The following is a 25,150-nucleotide window of genomic DNA, read 5'->3' as shown; positions in this document are numbered from 1 at the left end:
TGCCCGCAATGAAACCCCCCATCAGAGAACCCCACACACACACATCTGTGTGTGAATGGTGGTGGGGAGAGCTGTACAGGATCTACCCCACCGCCCCCAACCGAAACCCCCTATCAGGGCGACCCCTGTTCGAGGTGAGGTCAGTGCGCCTGAAAGATCAACAACCTCCCCCGGCTCTGGCCCCGCGTATAAAGGTTGTGGCGGGCGGCGGCGGCGGGAGGGAGTGCGCGCGGCGGGAAGAGCCGAGTGTGGCGGGGCTGGAGGGGAGGCGGCGCGGAGGGAGGGCAGGCCGGCTGCGGGAAGCGGGGCTCCGCGCTGGGACTGGTTCCTTCGCAGCCATTTTCTGTCCAACCAAACAGCCGATTTGCGGAGGGAGCCAACCAGGGCCGCACTGGAGGTTTGTGCCTGGCTCCGGCCAATGATTGGTAACCGGTTCCACTGCAGGCTCGAATGAAATGTCCGTCTCCCTCCCCGGGCCCCGGCGCCGCCGCCGCGCCGCCGCCGAGGGGACCAGGAAGTGGGGAGAGGAGCCCGGGCCCCGCCAGCGCCCGCTCGCTTCTTTGTGCGGCCGGAGCCCGGACGGGCGGGGACGGAGCCGGCGGGGGGAGATGGGACCGAAGCGGAGCCCTCTCCCCCGCCCCCCCCCCCCGCGGCTCCCGCTGGGCCTGGGCTTTGGGGCCCGTGGCCCCTGCTCTGGCTCCATTTTGTGGGCCCGGGCGGCGGGAGCGCGGCTCCCCGGGCTGTTCCTGCCCCGCGCCCGGCCACACGCGGGGGAGGGCCCCTGCGCCGTCCCGGTCACAGCGGGGGCTGGCAGCCGCGATCCCCCTTTGCCCGCCTCCGGGATCCCCTGGCCGCGGTGCCCAGCAGCGGGGATCCTTCCCTCCCTCCGCCCCCCGGTCGCGTCCCCTTCTCTCCTTCCCCCGCCCTGTAGCGGAGCGACTTGGGTCCCTGCGGATTGGGAGCCGCTTGTGGGATCTTCGGCGGGGGCGACCTTTTCTGCCCACCCCCGGGCAGTCGCGGCCACCTCCGCTGAGCGTGCGGGAAGTCCGAGCCCCTGGTGCAGCCACAGCTGCTCCCCGTCCTCCAGCTCCCCCGCGCAGTTCCGAGTTTGTGGCTGTCAGTGCTGTGGGCTGGGAGGATGGCGGTGCTGGTGTGGTGCAGCATCTCGGTGATCCTGGGGTCAGAGCTAGGACAGCTAGTCTCCTCTACATGGGCACCCCGGAGTTAACCTTGCAGTCCTCCCACAGGCAAAAACCCCTTGAAAGCGCTCCGCATGAGTAAGGAGCGTAGGGTGAGGCCCTAAAACACCAGGATGTGGTGAGAGGATCTGAGTAACCAGGCAGGAGCATCTGATACCACAGTAGGTAGGCAGTGGCACTTCAGTTATAGACAGGAAATAATGGATTTTAGTCTCTCTCTTTTAAAAAAAAAAAAAAACATACGCAACTCTGAGATAAAATGATGGCATCTTAAGTCTGTGGGTAAACCTTCCCCTGAGGACCAGAAAGTAAGTGATGGGGAGAAGGGACTTTCCCTTCCCATAGGTGTGCCTTCCAGTAGCTACAGTTAATACGGAAATGACAGCTAGGCTTCTGAACAAGCTGATAAAAATAAACTTTTCTAGGTGTTTAGAAACTTGATGTGAACTTCAACCAACAGACAAAAAAGGGTGTCTGGTGAAGCAGGTTTGATCTTGGTTTAGGGGATTTTGGCTGTGGGTGTAGGGAATGCGTTACAAAACTTAATATTACAGTGTTTTCATGAAGTTTAATTCACAAAGCTTATTTAAATGTAAAGATTTTCCTTTTGTGTTGTAACTCAGGCACAGCTGTATTCAAGTGCGTAAGAAGAGGGAAATGAAATTTATTAGGCTGACAAATCTGAGTGAAGTGCAAAAGTAACCGGTAACAAATGGTGACTAGTAACCTAAATCTGAAAACATTTCCATTTTAAGAGAGAGACAAGGTGGGTGAAGTAATATATTTTGTTGGACCAACTTCTGTTGGTGAGAGAGACAAGTGCTCAAATTTATACGGAGCTCTTGCTCTGTGTAAGCTCAAAAGCGTTCTCTAATAGCCTGGGACCAACATGGCTACAACACTCCATTTTAATAATCGCTGTAAATTGTTTTACACACTTAAAATTTAAGGTGCATTATCCCCTCTTATGTGCTAGCCTTTGCTGCCATCTTGCAACAAAATCCAGGCTGTTGACACTGAGAGAGCAAAGTGCTGTAGACTGCCTAAGAATAACTTGGAAAAGAAAACAAACTTAAAGTTCTAGTAACATATCAAAAGACTAATACTGTATGTGACTCTTCAAGCTTGTACATTTTGTAGGCCACTCCAAAAGTGTAAAACTGCAAAGAAATTTAATCAGATTCTACTACTGCCCTTTTTTGTGGCCAAGTCTCACTTAAATGCAAGTCCTTGCTTCTGTAAATAAGATTCAGTGTAGAAGGCTGTAGGACTGGCAGGGTTGTATTGATTCTTTAGGGGTATTCTGGTTTATTCAGTCATGGATTACAAGACTGTATCAGATAAATGAAGGCTGCCCTTCATCCTTGAATGTCTTATCATTTTATTCATAATGACCTTTGCATTGCTGACAGGAAAACATATTTTAAAAAGTTAATTGGGATGAAAAATGTAGTGTTTTTTTTTTTTTTTTTTTTAATCTTGCTTATTTATGCCTTACCTGACAAAAGAAGCAGTAGCCAAAAGGCAAGCAAGGAGCAGCTTGGGGTACTACCCACAGTATAGTTGTAGTTATATGTGCAAGAACTGTTTTCATGTGCAGCTGTTAGAATAGATTTCCTGAACAGTGTATACACTTTATCACTGTGCCAGCCAAACTCTGCTATATAATTATCTCTTCTGTATAGTCTGTATTGCATCTGTTTTAACATGTTAGGAAAAATACTATTTGTAATGCTCAGGAAAATCCAGGGTGGTCTGATCCTGAATCATTAATTCCCAAGATGGTATATCAACCACTTGTTGATGGTCTGAAGAGAGCTGGCTGGTTATATAGTGTTGCCTGTTGGCATTTTGAGCTGCTAACTAGACTAAAAAAAGCTAAAAATAAATATCCTGGTATTACCCTTCAATATAAATAATTGCAGTAGTTGCCACATAAATGATATCTGATTGCCAGTGGGAGAGGAGACTGTGTGATTGTGGATAGGGGAAGTTGTTCTACAGATCTGTGGCTGGCAAGAGGACAGTGGTCCATGAGACTCTACTAAGATGTGGGCTGTGGTATAGAAATAGCTTTAATCCCTGACTTTAATCAAGATAATTTAACTGTTTTAATCAGGATTTTAAAAGGGATAAAATTGCTAATCTAATTTTTATTTAATCTTAAAATTAATTGTTGGGTATCAGATCTGAAATCTTTCTGTGATTAAGCAATGAGGTTATTGCCTTATTCAGACTCTTTATTTTTAATTACCTTTTGTAACTATGTTATTTAGAAAGTGTCTATCTTCTTAGGATTAGTGCCAAGTAAAAACAGATGAAAGTTAAAATTTATTTACTAAATAGAGTTCATCACAACGTATAAGCCACAATGTGAGAATTAAACTGAATAGCTCAGAATGTTCGAGTATCAAGTATTGGTTGAAAATAAAACTATCCTGAATTAGTCTGGTAAAATTCTACTTGCTCTTTGCTTGAGGTGAAGAAATTATTTTTCATAAGCGTGTGAAATATTTTTAAATATGATAAAGGAAGGACAAATAGCCTCTGCCCTGACTTAAAATTGTAACTAATCTATGGGGGGAACAGCCAAAAATAATGGATCAGAGTAGAAAATGAGGGATATTTTTATTTAAGTAAAGGTATTAGGACAGTTATTAAAATATTAATTGAGTGTCTTTAAAACATTTCAGACTGTGTCTTCGTGCTTGTGCTGATGGAATAGATAGGACAGAGCATTGCTTATCCGTTTCAGTCTCTGCAAAAGTAGTGGAACTGCACAAACTTTCTTAAATAGCCTATATAAGCTCTGATTCTTTCCAGTTCACATCTCTCCTCCCCCCATGCTCGCTCCCTCGCCCTCCCTCCCCCCACCAAAAAAATCCAAAAACCCACAAGAGAAATCACGGAAACTGTGCCCAATTCTTCCTGGTGTCCCCCACCACACTCGGACCAAGCCACTCAGTTTAGTGGCTGTTTCAACAACAACAAGAAATTTGTTGTTAGAGCCTGTCCATACTGCAACTGTAACCATGCTAGTGTACAAGTTAACTGGCATAAGGGGCTTCTGTTAGAACACTTTTTATGTATAGTGTGGAGGAGCCTACATCGGGGTAGGCAAACTTTTTGGCCCGAGGGCCACATCGGGGTGTGAAACTGTATGGAGGGCCGGGTAGGGAAGGCTGTGCCCCCCAAACAGCCTGGCCCCTGCCCCTTATTTGCCCCCTCCCACTTCCTGTCCCCTGACTGCCCACTCTTGGGACCCCCTGCCCTAAACCCTCACCTCCCCGGGATCCCACCCCCTATCCAACCCCCCCCGTATCCTGACTACCCCGACATATCCACACCACCCCCTGACAGGCCCCCCGGGACTCCCACCCCCCTGTTCCCCGACCCCTGACCGCCCCAGAATCTCCACCCCATCCAACCGCTCCCTGTCCCCTGACTGCCCCCGGGGACCCGCTACCCAACCCGTTCACTGCCGCGCGTGGCGCCGCCACCACCTTACCATGCCGCTCAGAGCAGCTGGAGCTCGCAGCCCTGCTGCCCGCGTGGCTGCATGGGAGGGGGAACAGCAGGGGAGGGGCCGGGGGCAAGCCTCCTGGGCCAGGAGCTCGGGGCTGGGCAGGACGGTCCCGTGGGCCGTAGTTTGTCCACCTCTGGCCTACATGGAGGGAACCCCTTACAGCCTAGATGCTGAATAGCAGCAGTAAAATTGTCCAGTCTTGTCAATGTCACTCTCCAGCTCTTAGGGAAGGCATTGAGCATGTAAGCAAATAGAGATGCTTCAGATGCAGGAAGAACACAGGGCATCCATTCACAGGTTGCAAATGTGTAAAGACTTTAAACATTTTAATAAAGTAATTCTGTAGAAATTGATGGAATAACATCCTCTCTCCCCATCCCATGCACATGCTCGTTAGGCAAAGTTTCTTATCTAAATTGATGGAGTGGACTATTCAAGCTTTTGTCTAGTGGTTATATTACTAAGACTCTAGGATTTTCAAAATTCAATGAATAAAGATGAAGAGGGAACCTCAGGATTTGGGTTAAATCAAGTGCAGCAACTGAAGAGGATACAGAAAGCTCAACAAACTTATTCTAGTCCCTTCCTTGCCAGTGCAGGATTATTGCCTATGTTGTTTGTTTTATTTTTTTCTAGTTTAGTTTTAAATGTCATACAAGGCCTGCTGCTTAACTTCCTGTGGGAGATCATTCCAGTCTTACAAATCACATTGCTAGGGAGTTTTCCCTGTTCTTAAGGCAAATTTTTCATTTCCTGTTATTGTTAGTTATGGACTTTTTATTGTACTGTGCTAAATTTCCTCTCCTCTCCTTGGTATTCACACTTCTCAGAAGTTTGTAGGCTTATGTCCTTTCATAGTTGTCACTGAGCCAAGCCACAGATATGCCTTACTTTTTCCTTCCAAGTAAATCCTATATCCCATTTAAGTTTTTATGGTCTTGAGGTGTTCTGAACTGAGTTTAGTATTCTAGGTGCAGTCTCAACAGGGCATTGCTGACAAGGAAATAATGCATACTGCTCCAGAACATCTTTATGTGCAGCCCAGAACCTCATTTTTTTAAATGCAATATGATAGTGTAAATTCACATCTAAACTAATTTGCTGTCCACTATTACCAATGAGGCTCATTTAGTACAATTCTGAATGCCTGCCTTCCCCTCTCCCTCTCTTTCTTGAATTGTCTTCAAGTGTTTTAATCTCCATTTCCCCCAGCAATTTCACTGTATTTCCTGCCAGTTCTAACTCCTCAAGATCTCTTTGCAATATTTCTCTGTCTTCAGTGGTGTTTGCAATACTTCCCTGACTATTTACATGCAAATTACTGTGCTGTTTACTTCCAAATCATTGACAATATCAAATAAGAATGGAATTAATCTGACCACTTCAAATTCCCAATTCATGACTCTCAATTTGATATGTTACCCCATATTATCTTTATTTGTGCTCACTCCATTTGCTTGTGTTGCTGTCCAAGCCAATCTGTTTTTTCAAGTCATTTTTCAAACAGAAAGGTAGAATGTAGTTGTATTTTGATTGGATAGGTATGCAATCCATTATACTAATTCACTGTGTTCGAGGCTCCATGTATGACGCCATTATGTGACCACGCAAATAGGGAAATATGCTCCTTTTTATTAAAAATTATATCGTATAATCCCACCTCAATAGGAACACAGTAGAGTTCCCCTTGTGCAGGATTTGAGTCCTTCAAGTCAAGACAGAGTTTTCAAAGATGCCAAGTCCCATTTTCAAAAAGAATTTAAATGCATAAGTAATCTTTGAAAGTGGGATATAGGCTCTTGACTTGCATAGGCACTCTTGAAATTATTAACCAAGGTCTAGTTCTCCCTCTAGAGGCTCACTGATGTTCTGAAAATTAGTACCCACTTGCAGCAATGGCTTAGTTGCATTGTTGTTACCAGAAGTATCAGTCTGACAGGACTCTCTGCCCTTCTCCCCCACACTTTGTCAGTGAGTCAGATTACTGTATGCTGGGGGTATTTCTCTGGTACATTGAACTTTGGTGCATTTTTAGAATAATTTCAGTTTAAAACTGGATGCTTTTGAATCATTTTGTAGCCAGTTAACATAGCTGTATACCGCAGTGCTTTATTGTTGCATAAATCAGGTCATGCTATATAGGGTATGAGCCTTGTACTGAGCTGACTTTGAGCATGTTAAGTAAACACTTATGGTGATCTTAATCCCCATGACAGATTATTGTAAATGTTCATTTTAAACAAGTCTGAATTTAAAACTCCAGTATTTTATTATGACTATCCACTGTGACAGAACTGTTAGTAACAGCGATCTTTAAACAGGCTCATGTTAATACCGAAAACAGAACCTAAAGAAACATTAGTAGGGTGTCATGTTAGTGTGGTATCTCTTCTCTGGATACCTGGCTCCAGATGGCTTAAGGAACAATTGAAATTTAGTTTATTTCTTTCCCTCTACACCTCAAAACCATGGAACAAATAGTGTTTACTCCAGAAAGGTTTGGGATTGGATTAAGACAGGATAATGAAATCCCAGTTGAACTATGAGGGAAAATTCCAGAGCCTATGTCTGCTGTTAATCTAACTCTTATAAAAATGAAGATACAAGACCCTAAGCATAAAAGTTCATCCATGAATAAGGAATATTCTTTGTCATTTTTCTGTTGAAGTGAGAAGACTATGAGGAGCACTCTTGATGTCTTTGGGTAGAACATCTAATTTAAAAGTCCAAATTCCACCAGTTCCAACAATGGAATAAATTCTCTTCTTGGGTCTGATCTGTGCTTGCATTTTTTCCCAGAAATTCCTCCCCCCCCTACCAAAAGTCAGTTGTACCAATCATATAATCAGTAAAATCACCCATATAGGCACTGACATTTTACCCACTGTGTCCAATAGACTTGTTCTGAGCAGGGTTAGGCAACACTGCCTCAAATGCTGATGGCTGTCTAGTGCACTCTATATGAATGCTTGCATCACTGTTATCACAAGTGGGGTCATACAGGTGGTAGCAAGAGTAAGGTGTGGGGGGGTTCCCCTAAAATTCCCCAGTGAAGATGAGGGGGAGGAGAAGAGAGTCTGTCATCGTAAACTCCATCTTGTTTTGTGTGATTGCCACTTTTCAGGGACTCCACTTTTTATTGCTACCTTCACTTTGGAGTGTGACCTTCATGTGGTATTGCATCCTCCTTTGTGACTAGAGCATCAATATTGGTAGTACCGGCTTGACACAAATTGAATGACTGTCTGTGAAGAGGGCACAGAGCAGTCTTCAACAACCAGCCCATCCAGAAGACCAATGAACTCTACATAGAAGCCGAGCTGGAAAAGTAGCTGATGATTCTCAACCTAGACACATGGCCAAAGGGTTCAGAGACTTTATTCAAGAGGGAATGCTCTCTGTGAAAGGGGTGGGGGATGTCAGACTAATGCCACACTTAAGAAGACCAGGCTAAGGAGAGAAGAGGCAAGAAGGGCTGCTCAGCCTAAGGATGCTGATCAAACCCAGGAGTCGCAGGAGGGATGAGATCAGGGATGAGGAGAATGTGTTCAGGACTGTTATTTTTCAGAGATCTGTAACTCAAGTGATTTTTAAGAGTAAAGTGTCTGCGGTTAAAAAATTCCTTTACTAAGCCCGTATTCCTTGCTTGCCTACCACATTGTCTTGGAAACGGTTAACACAGTGTTGTGGAACTCTGAGGGAGCATATATAAGCACTTGAGGCTTAGGTGGGCTGGAGTGTGAGGTGACTGGACTGTGGGGGCCAAGTGCCCAAAGGAGGTGTCAGACAAGTATCTTCACCTTGGAGTGTCTAAAGACCCAGGGCTAGGAATAGTGACCAGTCACTGTCAGACCCAAAGGGCTTAGAAACATGTGGTATCAAGTAGTTGTGTTCACTCACAACAGAATGTTGTCTGCCCAGAGAGGGGGACTAGGCCAGGTTCATGTGGTTAAACTAGCAACATTATTAATCTTGTAATTCCTATCAACGTAGTTACAAGGTTGCTTTTTCAGTTCACCTTGGATTCATCCACAGTAGATATACTAGCACCCCTGTTACTGTAACAGCCAACACTGGTGCAGTTTGACCTCTTCTAAGCTGCTGATGAAGACAGGTCTCAAGCATTTTCATCCTGATAACTCACACTAGTGACAGCGACCAAGTATCTGCAATATTGCTGGTGGTTGCAGTAAAATGGGTACTCAATCTGGTATAGACTATGCTCTTGAAGAAAACCCTTTCTGTGGTCGTAAAGATCCATGAGGTGGATCTCTTTGTAGGATCAGGTGTAAGACTGCTTTTCATTCTCTCATTAAGGAGAAATCCAGATGTGACTGGTTGGGGTTTTGTTAGCCAGTGACTATGTAAGATTTAACAAGAAACAACACACAAAACCACAGTAAACAAGGTTAATTCAACTCCTGAAGGTAGGAAGCATTTACTTTAATTCCCAGATATGGAAATGGTGATACAGCATGTGTCTTGCTGAACATTAAATAACAGGAATTAATTTTTAAGTGAATATGATAGACTCTATCGCTGCTATCACACCTTATCTAAAATGGTTGCCTTGAACTCCGCTATTCCTCAATAACAGAGTAATGACAGATGAGTGTTGCCGCTTCCCTACTATGAAAGCAATGGAGAAGTCCTAGTATAATAATAATGTTACTCAATTGACCACTTGTGCACTCTACTAAAGTGGATTTCTTGAAATAATGCCAAATTAAATTTTAGAATTTCATACATTTTATTAATACTGATTAAAATTACCCTACATTGTTTGCAGTGTAAGTCATATTACAGATGTAATCTTACTGTCATGGCTGCTAGCACGTACTAACAGCCAGAGCTGCTTGACATTTTTCAAATAAATTTTTTATTGAAATTCAGCCTTTTATGCAAAGAGCATATTTTCGTTAAAAAAAACTTTCAAAATGTTCCATTTTTTAAAAAAGCTTCTGATGGAAACTTTAAGTGAAAAGACTTTGTTTGTTTTTGAGAAATCTTTTTTTCAGTTTTGGCATGTTGTCTCTGGGGGGAAGAGGGGAGGGAATCACTAGTGTTGCCCAGGCAAAGTTTAATTGCATGATGGGTTCCCCCCCCCCCCCCCCCCCCAAAAAAAAATTGAAAAATCATGAAAAAATCAATTTAAAAATAGTTCTGCAGAAAAATCAAACCATTACAACAAACAGAATGAAAGATGCTTCTGAATTTGCAGAAATTTCAATTACTTTTTTTGGTAAGCTCCTGACAGAAATTGAGGTGAAACCATTTGGTCTGCATACAGCCCAGAGCTGCTGGTCTGTGTGCCTGCTTCAGAATCAAGCCAGAGGGTCATTGACCAAGAAGCATACATAGTGCAGACAGAACATCAAGAAAATTATAAGCAAATGGCAATTTTCAGTGTGACTTGGCCAAATCTGGACATATTTTCATGGGGACAGCAAAAGGCACCTCTGTAGCCCCAGGACTAACTCCCAATCAGATTTTGAGTTCTTGCTCCTAACCAATGAGGCTTTTACAGGGTTTCTCAACCAGTGGGTTGCAGCCCAAAACCGGGTTGCCAGTATGTGTCAAAGGATGGCGAGGGGGCCAGGTCCTGCTTCTGGGGTTAGGAAGTGTTTGGGAGGTGGTGGGCTAGGCAGTTGCAGATTTTTGCACTGCTCTTACCCTGTAGGGGTGCATCCTACAGCTCTGGTCTTGCGGGGCCAGCTGAGCTGAGGTCCTAGCGTTGAATGTTGCTACCTGGTATGCAGGGCCACAGCATCACTCAGGTTTGACCCAGCTGTCCCTCCACCATGCTGACTGGCCAGCCAGGCCAAATTTGAGCAAGTGGTGCTTTGATCCTTTGCACCATTCACAAATTTGGCCTGGCTAGATCTGAATAGCACTGCAACCTCAGAGATTGCAATGCCCAGAGTAGGGAGCTGAGCCCAGATAGCTCTGCAGGACAGGAGCTACTGCTGTGGTATACACAGTGTACTTATTTAGTACTTAATATGTATACTATATATTGTGGGTAAGATCTGGCTTACTAAAACATTTGTTTTTTGCACTAAAACTATTTACTGGGTCATGACAGGCCATAAAGATTTACAAATGGGTCCTGAGCTCAAAGGATCAAGAACCACTGCTTTAGAATTTCTTTTTAAAAATTGGCAAAATTACCTATGTTTCCCTATTCTCATTCTCAAATGGTTGCAGAGTTTTTGCTGAAGCTTTCTTCCAGAAACTCAGTCTGAGGCAGAGGCCAAACATGGAAAACTTCAGCCCATGAAGTTAAAAGTTTAAAAGTTATAACCAATTGAAAATGGGGTTATGGGTAGTCTGAGGCTACTAATATAAGGCTCACTACCTAAATGTAAAATTATATTGACATAAATACTACTCTTTTATAAGAGCACACCTGGTTACTTTTCAAAATAAACAGTGTAATTCTTTTTAAACACTCAGCTTTTTAGCATGGTCTTGTAGTTTAACCTGTGGCTGCCTGTGTTTTGCTTAATAATCTAAAAGGAGAATATACGGTCTCTGGTTGTAATCTGAGAGAGTGTTGTGGCTTGTTTTCTGCCTGTGTGGGGACTGGAGAGAGGGATTGTTAGCTTTCATTTTCATAGACTACATTAAGCAAACCTTTGAATGATAAAGGATGTTTCCTTGGTTTAATATTTTTCATGGACAGTACTGTATTACAGTAAAAGTACCTTCCTATAAATTTAAATGTGAAGGAGCTACTGAAGCCAAAGCATCTCAGGTCAAATTCAGCCTTAACTGAAGAGCAATGGACACTGTTTTTAATAGGAAGGTGCTTGTTTATGCAAGCTGAATTTGGCCCCTTACTTTCAAGGTAACTTAAATGAATCTACTGCTAAGCAGTAGCATTTGTGGTATACTGGAGTGCATGATTTTGTTTTGTTTTGTTATAGATGGATGGTGACAGTTCTACAACAGATGCTTCTCAGTTAGGAATTGCTGGAGAGTACATTGGTGGTAGTCACTTTGTAATACAGCCTCATGATGGTAAGAAACCTACCAGTTAAAGTGGAAGTTTGTCTTGCTTTATCATACTTAATAGTATTATGCTATGTCCTGTACCTTCTTGTCTAGCTCTTCCACTAATTTTCCATCATTCATGAAGCTAAGAATTGGTATTTATCTGCATTCATAATGACTCCCTGCATACAATTCAGTTTTGATCAATTTGAAAATGGGTTTGCAACTTTCAGTGTTTGCTTTCAAAGGGGCTCCGATGCTATCTAGTGTTCTGGGAAAAAGAAGTAATCCACACTAATATGCTCTATGTTGACCTGTAATGGGGTGGTGTGTGTTAAATATCAAAGGATGTTGCTTGCCTCTTTTCTGGAAGAGGCATCTCTCTTTTTTTTTAAAATAAATTTATAACATTGTTCAATAAACAAATTAAATCTTAATATTTGTGAAGCTGGTGTCGGGAAGTACAATATTGGATGTGTCAATGTGTAATATATAAAAAGAATACATATTGGTGAGGTGTGATAGAAAACAACTTTCCTAGGCACCATAATGTCATGGGCGCATGTGTTAATTTTTAACAACTCTGGGCCTTCCAGGGCTGTAAGCAAGTGTGGTACTCACTTGGAAGTTGAGAATCTCCCATTTCCACCCTTGTTATTAAATCTTAGACGACTGGCAGTATTCAGTGAGGTTTATTTCAGACCAGTATCATTTTCTCTTGCTGTTGCGGGGGGGGGGGGTTGAAATTTTACATTTAGGGGATGATAAGAAGGGGCACTTCTGTGGCAAGTTTTTTTTAATGGCAGCTATATGAAGTTGATCAGAGGTTTGGAATGTTAGTAGTCCTGGTTAATAAGTAGACTACAAGTAAGATGATTGAAGGTGCTTGGCAAATGCACCCAATACTAACTTTTCTTTATTTTGCTAGACACTGAGGACAGTATGAATGATCATGAAGACACAAATGGCTCAAAAGAGAGTTTTAGAGAACAAGATATATATCTTCCAATTGCAAATGTGGCAAGGATAATGAAAAATGCCATACCCCAGACAGGAAAGGTAATATCCATGGTTAAATCCAACAGGGCTGTTCTGCTAATGAGAACATATTCACGTATTACATTCATTCTTCGGTTAGGCAAAGTTGGGTTCCAGTACAACATCCCTATCTTCAGTTGCTGAAACTGCATGCTTGCTCTTTGAGAGCAATTTTTTTTTTGGCCAGGTTTTCCCAAAATTTATTTTGAACTATATTTGAGTTACAGGAATCCAACAATTAAAAGATTAAACTGCTCTTTTCATAAAAAATATAAACTACTTATTTATTCATTCATATTATGGAGTCTGTAGCTGTGGTGATCGGTAGTATTTTTCTAGACATGCAGATTATGCATAACTGCCACATAAAAGCGGACTTATTTGGTCAAAAATAGAGGCTAATATTTGAGCTGGCTTGCTTAGACCTTATCTAAACACAAAGTTTGCAGCAGTTTAACTAAAACTGTTTTTAAATCAATTTAAACTGATGCAAACCCCTGAGTGGACACACTTAAACAGGCTAATGAGATTGCTAAATTGATATGACAAATGTAAAAGCCCGGTCCAAAGTAGGTTTTGTGTTTATCTAGTGTCTACAATGCTTTACGTAGACAAAGAATGTTTTCAAAATAGCCACCAGACGTTCACTCATAAAAGTTATCAGGCATGGTGGCAATCAAATATTGACAACTGTTAAACTTGTAGGAAAGAGATTTCTTCTTCTTTTTACGTTTTTGGATTGGAGTGCAGGGAAATTGGAATGAGTGAGCCAGTTTGGATGAAATAAGAACTTCCTTCTCAATCATCTGAGGAAAAAATCTAGTTATTCATCTTTGAACTTCTGTATTTCCAGAAGCAAGATGCCAAAATGCCATAAAATAGGCTGTTCTAATGGCTTTAATTTCTGGCCTTACTAGAAGTGCAAGATATGAGAAGGCTTGTGAGAGCTTGTTCTCATGAGACTTGTACTCCACTTCTGCAGACTTGAGATTTGATTAAGTATTGGAACCCTCTAAGCTACTTATCTTAACCAAACAGTCATTGTCATCTGAGTCCTTTCTAATATTACATAGGATTTGGAGTACAGCTTACAAAATAATCAGACAGCTAGCAAGACATTAAAATATCACCTGACATAGGCAAGCCATAGCAGTCATGGATGCTTTCAAAACCCCTGAGTGTTTCAGTGTAGGATTGTTAGATTCATTAATCTTTTCTTTACGCCAGATTTTCAAACGTGCTCAGCACCCACAATTGAGGTCAGGTTTTCCAAAGAAGTTGGCACATTGGGTGCTAAGTTGTCTTGAAAATCTGGCCACAAATATCACAACGGGAGCTGCTACCCCTAAGTGTCTGGATGCTTGAAAATTATGTCTGAGAGAATATGGGGTTCTGAATAAAGATTGCTATTACTCTGAGATACGAAGGTTCCTTCTTCATATTCCAACTGGAATAGATTTGTCACATATGAACAAGCATCAAATAAGGATAATGCTTCAGTGGATTCCTGTTTATTTACTTGCCTAAAATACTCAGCTGTAGCACCCCTCTGCTATTCTAAATCACCTAATTTATTTTTAACGGGATAAAAACTTTAATTTAACTCACCTAATTTATTCTTGGCAGGAGCACATCTGTTTATTCACTTGAATGCTTGTTTAGAAAACTTAGAATATTAAAAACCACTGCTGGGCAAACCGAGTAAGCACTAGTTATGAATCTGATCAGGATAAAATATCCCTGGCTGAGCTGCAGAAATTTAGTTCTGGAAGGCCTGAGATACAGGCTCCATAGCAGATTGAGCAAATTAAAGGAGAATAGAAATTCATGAAGATGCTTTGTCCCACAAGACATTATAAAGTGCTGTCCAGTCAGATTCATCATGATGACTCCAATTTCGTACCTTTCTTAGTTTCCATTTCCAGAAGGTTATAGTACCGTGAGATTCACTTACACTTACAACTTATGAATTCAGATCTGACTGTGAATATAATGGCTTGTGTCCAAAGAGAAGAAAGGGAAGCATGCAACCCACTAGTGTCTCTAAACTGTGTGCATATATAACAGCTCGTACAAAATGCAGCTGTGAAATATTACAGAAATTGTAGAGGTCTGCAGTGTCACCTGAAATAGTAACATAATAGTCTTAGTTTATTTAAAATGCTATTTTATCTGCATTTTACCTGGAACAGTGGTGACATCCAGTGACTGTTTTGCATATGCACACTAGTTTTGTTCATATATGCATATTACTTGTGGATAATTATTGTGGGGACATCCCCATATCTTCTAGTTTATTATTCCCGTACTAAGAGTTGGGGTTCTACAAGTTTTTAGTGTAATGTTGCAAGACTCTCCTAACTAGTGGGCCTAAGGGCTTTAACCCACAAGCCTGATCCTGAGAGGGGCTTGGCACCTCTAACTTCCAGTGAAGTCAAGGGGAGTTGTGGCTGGCCGGCACCTTTCAGGATCAGATCTCTGAACTGAGCTTTGGGAACAGGCTTAGTAAGTAGAACTTTAATTTGCAGTTTATTAACACAGTGAAGCTTAAGCAAACTTCAGGTGACTTTAGTAATGGTTTTTCTTACCAGATTGCTAAAGATGCAAAGGAGTGTGTGCAAGAGTGTGTAAGTGAATTCATCAGCTTTATAACATCTGAAGCAAGTGAGAGGTGTCATCAAGAGAAACGAAAGACTATCAATGGAGAGGATATTCTCTTTGCCATGTCTACCTTGGGATTTGATAGTTATGTTGAACCTTTGAAGCTGTATCTCCAAAAATTCAGAGAGGTTGGTAGCCTATCTTTCCACACAGGTTTAGACAAACTTACTGTGTTCAGTGTTGGCTCTTTTTTATTATCTCCATATACAGCTGAAAATGGTTCATTTGCACCGTACCCCAGAATCTACTATCCAGTGACTGATGTAACATCCATGTCTACATCAGAATAGAACATGACATGGGATAAACACTTAAAAACATAATTAAGAGTATTGGCAAATTTGCTGTTCCAAAGTAGCTAAATTGTCCAACTGATTTTTTTGAAGAACCTTTCTAACATTATGGTAAAAATTAGTTTTTGTGCTCCTGTTAAGAACTCAGCCAGATCCTCAGCGACATTCAATGCAGCTACACTTACTCACGCAAGCTGAGGAGCCAGCCCACTACATTCTATCAGATTGCATTTCTAATCTGCGAAGGGGAAGGGTATATTTTTAACACATTACTTTGGTGACATGAAAACTTGTCAGCTACATGCTTGTTTGAGCATATTTTGCTTTGGTTGTCAAGTACTTTCCAATACCCTGTTTTGGCATTAACATTTGCATTTCTTATTGCAGAAGATACTTCAAGATTTAGCATATCCTCTAGTCTTCTCAGAATTTAGCATGAACTTTCTTCCTTCCTTCCAGCAACCTTCATTTCATGCAAAATAGAGCTGTCCTCTGCTTTTTTCCACTTTGGGGGGCTGAAGAGATTAATGTATATTCTATTCCTTCACACACCATCCCTCTGTGGCAATTTATGCCAAAGAGTCGGAGTTTTCCTATGAGACAGTGGCATGAGACGTTGACTCAAGAACTGAGTCTGTCCAAACAAGTTAGAGGAACTTTCAGCTAATAAGCTGCTTCTCGCCTCCTCAACATCTCTCTATTCTTCCCGCACACCCACGCCGTACACAGAACACCCTATACTCTAACCCTCTTCCCTGTGTTCATGTAGCAGTGTCTGAATGCTAGGTTAGCTTGCATCAAAACGGCAAATTGCAGCTTGTATGTTGCAGTAGCTCTTCAGAAAATGTTTAAGCCCATTTGGCTTCAAACGTACCTCTTCTTTACAGTGACATAGGTTACACTACCAACTGCGTCAATAGGCTAATGGAACTAGCATTTAATATCTGGATTTGTTGGCTCTGGTTTTGCCTGTCCGCTATAAATGATGTTCCCAGTCTTGTCTTCGGAGTACTATACAAAGGAAATTGCTTCAACTTTTTTTTCTTAAATGTATGGACAGTTTGTCATTACGTTAGTACTTGCCTTGATGTTTTCACAAAAAGCCTGGCTGATGAAACAGCACACAGTTCACTGGGTGCCTTAACTCATCATGCTGACCCCAGGTTCTGGTTATATTGGATACTATGGGGAAGAAATTCATTATCTCAGGTTTAAATGTGACCTTCCTATTGTATGATATTGACGCTGCACATAATTACTTCCCACAGCTATTAGAAAAGGCATTAAAGCTATAGCATACAAATTAGTGGAACAACCCAACACCACATCTTCTCTTTCCCACTTCATATCCCAAGAACCATACTAGAAAGTGTATATATCCATGTATAAAATGCAACCAATAAGCTTATGTAACCAACATATGTTTGCCACATTTTTAGTACTCCTGGAATTCTGCAGTCTGCTGTGGATTATAGGTACAAAATGTAGACCTAACTATTTCTTGTGAGTTACCACAGAACTCTTACTTATGCAGAATTTGAAGGATCTCCTATAAAAGTGCAGTCTTTATACTTTGCTCACATACTGTGTGTGTTTTAAAGAAACATTATCATTGCAGTCCTTGGATGTTAGTGTCAGACTTCTCCTTGCTGCATACAGGCTCTGTTAGCAGTTGTAAAAGTTCCCATTTTAGGAAACTAGGATCATGAGCAATCTAAGGTAACTATTATAATGCAAACATTTTCTGTATTTCATTAAAGGCAATGAAAGGAGAGAAAGGGATTGGAGGAACAGTTACAACTGCAGACGGTCTTAGTGAGGAGCTCACAGAAGAAGCATTTAGTAAGTAAACTTTTAAATTGCTAATTCAGATCTCATTACTACTTTATTTGTAGATCCTCTAAGGTTTCAGATTTGAGGAAATGTTAATCATCAGAATTTTCTTCTTCGTAACTGAGCCTGGGTCAGACTAGCTGGGTGGGATCTAAAATAACCAGAATTTTCATTTGGGACATGTTGGTGATAACCTGCATTTAGATGCACTCATTGGAGTCAACGGAAGCTTTGTGCGCCTAGGGTCAGAATTTATTCATCAGTCATTTGATATTAACTTTGCTGTTGGTAATCCTATCCGATGGCACTAGGTTTACATTCTAGTCCTAATGTGAAGTGCTTTGAGAGCATGAACTAGTGCTGTAATTTTTCATTAGATTTTAAAGAACATAGTTTTTAAAAGTTTCAGAGTAGCAGCCATGTTAGTCTGTATCCGCAAAAAGAAAAGGAGGACTTGTGGCACCTTAGAGACTGACCAATTTATTTGAGCATAAGCTTTCGTGAGCTACAGCTCACTTCATTGGATGCAGTTTTTAAAGTTTTCTTATTTCCTTAGTAGCTAACCATTCAAGCCCATATGCAATCTTCCTGCAAAAATGCACGGGAGGGAAGAAAGTAAATCACATTTTGTGGCGTGGAGCCATAGAGTCTGCCAAAATGAAATTGAGGCTCCTCTCTGGCTCCTGTCCGTCTAAAACACTTACTTTCTCTTGCTGTAAATAGAATGCACAGACTTTGTGGACGTGGGGAAAAAAGGCAGCTGTGGTCAAGGGAAGAAGAATCTTGTGAAACTATTCTTTTCCTTTATGGCTCCATTGTAGCGTACTTCCCCATATCATGCAATGGGGCCTGAAGGTTCATAGGGGTCCCTCAGATTTTTTTTTTAAATTTGGAACTAAGGTCTTAATAACAGTGGAGTCTTCTGTTCTTGCTTTAAGTACCTGTGGGTAGTGGTGGTAAAGTGGTTGCAGAGAAGTTGAGGGAGAGCTCTCACCACTTTCAAGAGTCAGACCAGTTTAAAAATACCTGGTAAATGCCTCTATTAAAATTATTGTTAAACTAATGCGTTAGAGATGAGCTATAGACTTGACCAGGTGGTGACCTGCTGAAGCAATGAGATGCACCTTGCACTCCTATACAATCCCATTTTGGCTCTACAGAATGTAGAAAAACCTATGGAGGCTCTTGTGGCCAGAAAGGTAGTTTGCAGCAGGCCTCGTGATTCTGAGAATTTAAATGGGGACATTGCAGTGGAATTTTACAAGTTATTTTAATAAAATGCAAAACCCCCCCAGTTAATGAAACATTGACATTCACAGTTTAAAGTCAGAGGTCAGCAAATGCAAAGGGTAACTTTCCAACAGCAACATTAGCTCCGCCATGCTGCGCCTTCTGTATATTTCCTGTCAGACATTTAAAGACAAACAGTAATGTATGTCTATACATTTAGCAAGGTAAACAGGAATAGAAAATACTGTGTGCGTAATGACTTAACCTTGCTAGAGAAACCTCAACTCTTGCAGGTCCTGATTGTTTGGATCTAACCTTTAGGATTTTTAATCCTACCTCTGTTGCTTGCAGTAGCGGGAGATTGAACTCATATGTAATTTTCCAAGGACTCATGTAAAGAAAAATGGGTGGAGGAGAGAAAGCTAACTCAACCGCATGAATGACCCTTTATGCAGGCACTGATGTAGTACTCACAGGAAACATTCCTATGCTTCTAGGAAGCATGTGCTCCTAACAGCACCATTTGTGTGTGTGCTTACTAGAAGTACTAGTATAGCACTTTCAAGAACTGGTGTGAAGACAGGATACCCCCATCAACTGTGTGAGTCTGCTGTCTGCTTCCCAAGTTTGGTCTCTGGGAGATGCTCCCTAATCTGGAAGCAGAAGGCTGAAGAAATGCCTTGACACCTGCTCACCAATCATATTTAAAATTTCCTAGGCTCTGGAGGCTTCAGTACATTCTATGATGCAAAGCTTGAGAGATTGGGAAAGTTACTTCACACATGTCATTTAATGCCAGCATTAAAAAATGGCAGTTTTGGAGGAGAATAGTAGGACTTGGCAGCGAGCAGGAGGCCCTGGCTAAGAGCCAGCAGAGGCAGAACTAGGAGACAGCATCACTATCTCTTACATACATGACTTGCAAAGCACAGTTTTTATATGTGCAGGATTATCTTGCCTGAAGAGTTTAACTTCAGACTTAATGTGTCTTTTGCATGTAACTTTTAGTTTGGGCACAACTTAATTCAATAAAAGTCAATTTTTTTTTAACCAAATATGGTAGAGACGAAATTTAATCTCTCAAATGTAAGCTGTTCAGCTCTGTCGTAAGTTTGGTTAAACTTTTTTTACATGGGAAACTGATTTAGGGTTCTTTTGAGGTTTTTCTGTTTTTGTCTCTTATCCTTATATAGAAATGGCTGGACTTTCCAAACCAGCCCCTTATTCTCTCCAAATGCAGAATATCAGAGTTCTACCTTTTGCTTTCCTAATGACTTCTATAATAATTCTACTCTTTGATTATCACAGGGCTTAGACCCACAATTACAATAATGTTTACCTAACAGGTTCTCCATTTATTCTCTTGACGTCCACACCACATTTAGTCAGTTTACTTGTCAAAAACTTTTTTATTCATTTAACTGGCTTCCTGTAGGTCACTGTGTGTTAAGTCCAAGCTCTTTGTCATGTCCTTCAGAACACTGCACAATTCCATCCAAGCCTACATCACAGCTCTAATTGCTACCATTACCCTTACCACTGCCCCATTTTCTCCACTAACAAATCCTACTCTCCTGTCATGTCTTGTAAAGCATGGACTATGTGCTCAATGCTCTAAGAAATTTTTTTAGAATTCAAGCGGCAGTATGGTAAAGTCCACTTCAGATTGGAAAGTACAGCTGGTTTTTGCCTTCATACATCATCAGCAGTAAAAATTTTGGAAGCTGATTTCAGATAATGATTTGATGCAGAATAAAATCAGTTTCAACTCTGCAGTGCTAATGGCAGTTAACTTGTTTTTGTTAGTAAAGTAAACTGATGTGAGTTTATAGTACTCCAGGAGTAGATATGATGAGGAAAGTTATGGCCATAGTCCCTCTGACCATAACTGAACTTTCTGTTGTGAATGATAATATATACTTTAAACAAGGTTCTAAGTCTCCTGCAGTTTTGTCTAACTTCCTTAACTAAAATGCTCTTTCTTTTAGCTAACCAGTTGCCAGCAGGTTTAATAACTACAGATGGCCAACAGCAAAATGTTATGGTTTATACAACATCTTATCAACAGGTACAGTATCCTCTCATCCACTCTCTTCCTTCTGTCGCTAAAATTGAAAGCCTTATTTCAACACCCCCCCAGTCTGAAAGAGATGAGAATAACTTGTATTTAGACCTTTGTCATGCCTTTCTGACACTACGACCATGCAAGATTACTAAATGTGATACATCTTTCGAGGATGGAAACTTGAAACTAAGTTTATGTTCTTCCTCCCTCTCCCCCCCCCGCCCCGTCTTTCTAGATCTCTGGTGTTCAGCAAATTCAGTTCTCATGATTTGAAGAAGGCTTTGGATTTGGGAATGGAAAAGAGAGACAAGAAAGCTGTACAACTTGTGAGAAGAGACATTAGTTTAAAATGACAGAGGAGAGAGTTGTCTCTTTGTACATTAAATAGCTGTAATGTAGCTACCTGAGGCTTGACTAATGGAGGTGTGAATTCTGACTCAAATCTTTTTTCATGAATTTTAAAAAAAATTGGATTTTAAGGGTATTAAAGTATTTTTGTTTTGTACAAGAGTTTGTTGCTCTGTATAACTCCTGTATGCATTGTATATTGCAATTTATTACTGTCAGAGATTTGTAGACAGTTTCTTATTTTCATATTGAATTATGTTACTTTTGTAATTCAAGTAAACAGCTGAGTTTAATTCATGTTTACCCTTTGAATAAAATAAGGGTAAAGTTCATTTTGAATGCAAGTTGCCTTTATTATAAAATTTGAATTGTTATTGGTTATGTAAATTGTCTTGCATGTCTTAACTAGATTTTTAATGTTGATATATTTATTGAAAATTGGAAAGGGATTTTTTTCATGAAACTCTAGCAGCTCAAAAGAATTTACAATTGTTTTTTTAATGTAACTTTAGAATTTAATGTTAATCCAGAAGCAAACAATTGTTAGATCTGTTTAAATTTAGAGATTTGGTGCCCATCAACAGCGTTTACTATAGTACAATAGGTTTTATTTGAGATAGCTACTACAGGCATTCATTAGGCTACTTTTACAATTCTATTAACTTAATAACTCTGTACAGACTCCTGAAGAGTAATTTGTTAAATTTAAAAGTAGTCTTAGAGCTATTGAAATTATACGCTTTCCTTTTATGCATGGTTTTTGGAAAGCCAAATCCCAAAATTTAACTGTTTCCTCAAGTGTTCTAGGAGGATTTTATAGTCCTGTGATAAATGACCTCAATTTAACTTTTTAAACGGAAATGTTATAAGGTTTGGTTTCCTGTAAGAGTGTGGGAACGCTCAGATGTTTCAGAAATAGTGTGTACAAGGTGTGTGTACGTGTGTGTGTGTGTGCGCATGCACACGCGTGCATACACGCATATGCATGTGTGAGTGACTGAAATGTGAATAGGTGATAAAAATCTGAAAGGAAAGACTCAGACTTCTAGTTTGCTGTCTCCTTCCTGATTTTGCAATAAACTGTACCTAGATAATGTAATTTTGTATATTTAGTGAGCTATTCTTAGTAACGTTGCTGGTTGGTTTGTTTTTTAAATAATTGGGTGAGTAATCTTGTTAGATACTTCAGTGTCCTAGACTGTGTTGGTGTAAGGGTGGTTGTGTACTAGCATCCCTGTTATTCTGGCTGAGTTTGGAGACTTTTAATATTTCTATTTGCATTTCAGTGAGCTGAAAGTTAGCATAACCCTCACTCTGCCACCCATCCATCTCTCTCTCTTTTTTTTTTTTTTTTAACTTAAAAACAAAAACAAACCTTTGACCTGGTGCCGTAATTTTCCTGGAAGCTATTTTGCAAATGTGATGTTTAAATCCTTAATGGACTAGATAATTGGGTTAAAACAAAACAACCAAAAGAATGAAATTTCAGAATTATGGGCTGTATGTGGCCAGAAGTCTTGGTGTATCTTTCTTTGGTAACTGAAATGTCATAATTTATATGTAGGTTAACAATATGCCAAGGCAAGCCCCTGGACAAGTCCACTGTATTCTGTGGCAAGATGGACGTATCTTCTGTAGCAGTGTTCTCAGGTGCTCTGGCAGTCTGGTGTCATTTTTGCAGCAACAAGTTTTTCATTAAATATGAGATTAACAACACAAGCAGTACAGGAGCCCTGAATGTTTTATGTTCAATTTATTTTAGACCAGTCCCATATTTCCAGTTCCTGATGTGCAGAATTTGGTACTGAAAAAGGGTAACATTTAAAGTGTGCGGGACAAACCAGAGGTTTTGGCACTTGGTGAGTGCACAGAAGGGATCTTGGACTTACAGGAAAAGCTCATTAGTTGGATAGTGTGATTACATATTTTAATGCTGATACTTAATCTCTTTAACTCATCATTTTAGGTTTCAGAGTTAAGTCTCTTTGAGATGGAGGAGTGTGCTATTCTTTCTGAAGTCAGGAAGACAACACTGCAGCATTGCACACAAGCTGCATCGTTTCAGGGTTACGTCTTCAAACATGAGGGATGGATTTTATTTATTTTAAATTAAAGCTTAGATTCTAGAACACAGCTCTGGCAAGGGATGAATTCAATGGTGTTGAATTACATGGGTCCCTACCTATAGAGATAGAAAGTAAAACCTAGATAGGTATGTTTTCTCTCTTCCCCAGCTCCCTTCCATTAAAAAAAACAAAAAAAACAAAAACCCTAAACAAAACCCTAAAATGCCATCAATTTGGTCATGTCATCTGATGCTTTATCCCAAGTGCAGTTCTGTAATAAAGCTTTGTTTGACTGTTTTTTTCTCAAGTAATGTAACCCTGATTCTTTCCAGAGACATCGAGCTTGGTACCTTGTTTCACATTTTAATGTTAACTCAAAATAGCACTAGTGTATGAAAGATCACTTCATGCAGCATACGCAGTAGTTTCTTATTGTAGCTGAAACCATGTAATGGCAGCCTAATATCAGTCCACCCAATAATGGAATTCTTGGTTAAAATTTCTGCTTTACTTGGTCTTTTAGGCCCTTTCCACATTAAAAGAGGAAGAGAGTTAAACTACTGTGGCCAAAGTTGTCAAATAAGGGTGATTAAAGTCTCCTCCCCCACCCAAAAGGGATCTGACTTGTTGGGCCCCTCTAACTCCCATTTTCATCACTGGTGCTCAGCACTTTCACACATCACCCCACTTACTTAGGTGCCAAACATTAAGTACTTGTGTTTTGATAGTTTTAGCTTGTGCCTTTGCTCCCCCTGGTCTGGTCTCTGCTGTGTATTGAATTATGTGGTGTAGTCAAAGTGTGTAGAGTGGACTTTTGGTATGTATGGAAACGGATTATAGAATGTCACTGACCTGTGCTTATGTGTCTGCTATCTGCATGCAGTATAGATTAGTCAGTCTCCACTCAAGATTCCTTGAGGTTTGCAGGTCTCCCTGCTTCCTCAGTAGCTGGGATTCACAGAGTATAGGGCAAGTAGTTAATACCGCTCTGCATAGTATTAACATAGTTTAGGCAAATAAGTGCTGTGGGAGGGAGGGGAAATAGGGTGACTTGTCAACTACACGGACAGGCAAATGGCAGCTAGCAACTGAAAACACAGTGGCTTTTCTCTTCCAAGCCCGCCACCTTAATTTCTGCATGATCTTACTCATTTTTGCTCCCCTTTCTCCAGTGGAATGGAGTATATGGTTCATTGTACCTAAGCAGTGCAGCATATACGGTACAAGTGGCTTGCAGAGGGATATACCTCAACAGAGGCTGATGCATAACACCACTGGGGAAAAAAATTATTTCACTAACATCTAGCATTATCCTCATTTAGGGTTGTGGAATTCTTTGCATGCTAGCAACTTTAGAAGGGAATAATGTTCCATTTCATTTGAGCAGACTTGGATTTTTTTTTTTTTTTTTAAAGTGATCAGGTATCTGTTTTTAGACTGTTGAATCCCTAGGGCTCTTTTTGTGCAGGGTAAAATGCAAGCAAGAAGGGGGATGGCTTTTCTTAATAGATTTCAGTTTACTTGAATAGTAGCAGTCTCTTTAGCATAGATGGAAAATATTACTATTAAGAAAATTTCTAGCATGAATAATGAAAAAAGGAAAGAGGAGAAATAAATGAATAACTGTTAATCTCTCTTCCTATTCTCTGCATTACTTTCATCTTAAAAATACATTTAGATGCAGTCTTTAGTTTGAGGCCCAAACACTTAATAAAATAGAGTTTTAATATTTCCACTCCGGGGGGGAAAAATAGGTTCTCCTCACCCCTACTCTTAGACTAGCTGGGTAAAGTGAACCAGGATGGATGTAACTAGACTAGTAAAGTAGGAATTGCACACATCAGAACCACTGCAACTCACAGTATGGGCATACTGTTACAGTAGAAGAGTGCCGG

General features: G+C 40.7%; 1 protein-coding gene across 5 annotated transcripts; it reads left to right on the top strand.

Moving 5' to 3' along the window:
* Positions 1-228: 228 nt before the first annotated feature.
* On the top strand, positions 229-21,521 carry NFYB (nuclear transcription factor Y subunit beta). 5 transcript variants are annotated; one of them, XM_037879866.2, is made up of 7 exons: positions 229-397; positions 11,655-11,748; positions 12,650-12,780; positions 15,351-15,548; positions 17,474-17,555; positions 20,765-20,844; positions 21,077-21,521. In XM_037879866.2, the coding sequence occupies exons 2-7, from the start codon at positions 11,655-11,657 to the stop codon at positions 21,107-21,109; spliced, it is 618 nt and encodes a 205-aa protein (XP_037735794.1). In that variant the 5' UTR covers positions 229-397; the 3' UTR covers positions 21,110-21,521. The 5 variants fall into 5 exon arrangements, with proteins under 5 accessions (XP_037735794.1, XP_037735786.1, XP_037735772.1 ...); XM_037879844.2 differs by having other exon boundaries at positions 303-425; XM_043542011.1 differs by lacking the exon at positions 229-397 and adding an exon at positions 486-1,364.
* The last annotated feature ends 3,629 nt before the right edge of the window (positions 21,522-25,150 follow it).

This window comes from Chelonia mydas, chromosome 1, assembly GCF_015237465.2.
Source record: "Chelonia mydas isolate rCheMyd1 chromosome 1, rCheMyd1.pri.v2, whole genome shotgun sequence".
NCBI classification, from domain to species: domain Eukaryota; kingdom Metazoa; phylum Chordata; order Testudines; family Cheloniidae; genus Chelonia; species Chelonia mydas.
Note: the sequence above shows the minus strand (reverse complement) of the source record. Positions and strands in the feature narration are given on the sequence as shown.

What these genes read in the sequence shown, in the direction of transcription:
- NFYB (XM_037879866.2), top strand. Translation starts at nt 11,655, where the DNA reads ATGGATGGTGACAGTTCTACAACAGATGCTTCTCAGTTAGGAATTGCT. An exon ending in TGTAATACAGCCTCATGATG is followed by an intron (nt 11,749 to 12,649) that starts GTAAGAAACCTA and finishes TTATTTTGCTAG; the next exon opens with ACACTGAGGACAGTATGAAT. An exon ending in ATCTCCAAAAATTCAGAGAG is followed by an intron (nt 15,549 to 17,473) that starts GTTGGTAGCCTA and finishes ATTTCATTAAAG; the next exon opens with GCAATGAAAGGAGAGAAAGG.